The following is a 2,225-nucleotide window of genomic DNA, read 5'->3' as shown; positions in this document are numbered from 1 at the left end:
AGGACACAAATGCTTTGCAATCATCGGCCACAGACGCAGCTGCAGTGGAAGTCACAACCAACCCTGCTAGGCTTCGCATTTTTTGAATGATAACACCAGATCCCTTCCTCTCTGTGGGGCGAATGAAAGGGTGGCGAATTGTTGAGTGAACTACAAGAATGAAGAAATGAGTGAACTCTATCGCGTCTTCAAGTTCCTAGGACGGTTGCTGAGGACGGTTGCTGAGGACGGTTGCTGAGGATGGTTGCAGTGCCCAGCAACCGTCCTCAGAGGAAAAAGCTGAAATACGCATGGACCGTCGAAGTTGTGAGTTCCTCTGGACGTCTTCACCAGACAAGCGGCGACGTGCATCTTCGTCATCGGACTCTGAGTGTGTTGCCAGGTATCCGTTCACCCAGAAAATGGTCACGCAGGACGAGGAGATCAGCAAAGCACCGTACAGGCAGGCGTACACGCATTCTAATCGCTCTGAATATACCTCCCAACGTGTCCTCCTCGGCGCTGGAGGCGAAGGTGCGGGAGATGGCAATCTCTCGTCGTCTATCTCCGCCTTCTCAGGCGCATATCATAAACCTGACGCCTGAGATGCTCTCTCTCTTTGCGGAGTCCACCAGAGAGCTGTTATTACCTACAGTGAACTTTAGTAGCTTGCGTCAACCAGGCGTCGTTGGCGTACTTGTTTGAGTTTCCCTCGTCGGACTCGGCACATGAGTTTTACCTCCGATTCACTGAGGTCACACTGGACATCGACAGAACAAGGCACGTGCTACCGTGAGAACTACTAGAATCCAGAAACAGCATTGACTGCGGCGAGCTAGTCGGTAACGCGTTGGCGGACGCCACATCTTCCGATGCCAAACACGATGTACTGTACGCTCTTGCTTGCCGGTCGAAACTGAGTTGGAAGTGCCTGATGGTGAGGGACATGAGATGCTGGGACACAGTGTGGTGCCGTGAACACCGGCGTCATTCACGATTGCAGCCACTGCGCCGCGGACCGACTCATGATCTGCCCCGTAGTGCAGGACTTCTCTATCCCTGCCGCGGTGGAGGGACGGCAAGCCCAACATGAGCATGTCCTCCCTCTGCCGGCAATGGAAGGCTTTGCGCATGATTCAGTCAGCGGTTTCCACTTCTCGCATCAGGCCAATCTCTTCTATGACCCGAGCAACGAGTACTTTATTACACCTGAAGGCGTGTATTACCAAGTAGACTCGGCCTTGCAGCTGCTAGTGTTCAAGTTCTCCTTCGACATTTCAAACATTACCAGCGCTGTTCGTCAAGCTGAAAAGAGAAAGGAGGAGAAGGCTGCGGCCTTAAGACGGGAGGTCAGCTCGTCGAACGTGAGTTTGGAGGCACCTGATCACCAGACGTCTGTCGACATTCCAAGCAAGAAATCCACAGTCGCCACATTGTTGGCCTCAGCGGCCGCCTCTGCCGCCGCTTCCAAAGTTGCGGTTCCGCCGAAACTGGAAGCCAACCCGACATACCCACAGCTTGAGTTCGATCCAATCCCAAGGCCACAATGTGTGCCTTGTCCTGTCAAAGAGCCTCCAATTTCAGCTCAGGACAGCTCTCTCATCTGTGCGTTTTGTGTACGAGTCTTCAAGACTCGAGAGCAGCTTAACCGGCACGAGCAAACGGATTGGCATCAGATGAATGTAATGCGACAAACTGGTAAGTAGACCCACATCATGTTTGGGTTCGCGTTGTGAGTCCGTATTACTCATTATTGATGAAAAACGTCTTTGGATTTGTAGTTGCTACTGCAGCAGCATCAGTTGCGGATGACTGCAAGGGGATGATATCGTCTCCCCAGGAGTGGAATGCAGAAACTTGCAAAGGCTACTGCGACTACTACTCTGCCTCATCCCAAGCACCCTGGTGTCCCGAACAGTCAACCGGAGCTGGCGTAGCTGATTGCGTGGTCAAGAATTTTAACTTCTGCTCCAAGAGTTCGGCGCCACCAACAATCCCTCCGACTCCCCCAACACTTCCTACCGCGCCAACTGCGCCACCAACTCCCCCAACAATCCCACCAACTCCCCCAACAATTCCTACGGCGCCAACTGCGCCACCAACTCCCCCAACAATTCCTACGGTACCAACTGCGCCGCCAACTCCCCCTACAATCCCACCGACTCCCCCAACAATTCCTACCGCGCCAACTGTAGGAATTGTCGGGGGAGTCGGTGGCGCAGTTGGCACTGTAGGAATTGTCGGGG

The 2,225-nt window shown here is 53.6% G+C and overlaps 1 protein-coding gene across 2 annotated transcripts; it reads left to right on the top strand.

Moving 5' to 3' along the window:
- Positions 1-522: 522 nt before the first annotated feature.
- Positions 523-1,685, top strand: KVP17_000881 (uncharacterized protein; the record flags this gene model as incomplete). 2 transcript variants are annotated; one of them, XM_068515754.1, is made up of 4 exons in its annotated part: positions 523-633; positions 662-771; positions 799-916; positions 945-1,685. In XM_068515754.1, the coding sequence occupies 4 exons, from the start codon at positions 523-525 to the stop codon at positions 1,683-1,685; spliced, it is 1,080 nt and encodes a 359-aa protein (XP_068374228.1). The 2 variants fall into 2 exon arrangements, with proteins under 2 accessions (XP_068374228.1, XP_068374227.1); XM_068515753.1 differs by lacking the exons at positions 523-633; positions 662-771; positions 799-916 and having other exon boundaries at positions 1,005-1,685.
- Between the last annotated feature and the right edge of the window lie 540 nt (positions 1,686-2,225).

The sequence above is a fragment of a genome, assembly GCF_019968985.1.
Source record: "MAG: Porospora cf. gigantea B chromosome Unknown PgB_NODE_4289_length_2225_cov_157.656, whole genome shotgun sequence".
Classification (NCBI taxonomy): Eukaryota; Apicomplexa; class Conoidasida; order Eugregarinorida; family Porosporidae; genus Porospora; species Porospora cf. gigantea B.
Note: the sequence above shows the minus strand (reverse complement) of the source record. Positions and strands in the feature narration are given on the sequence as shown.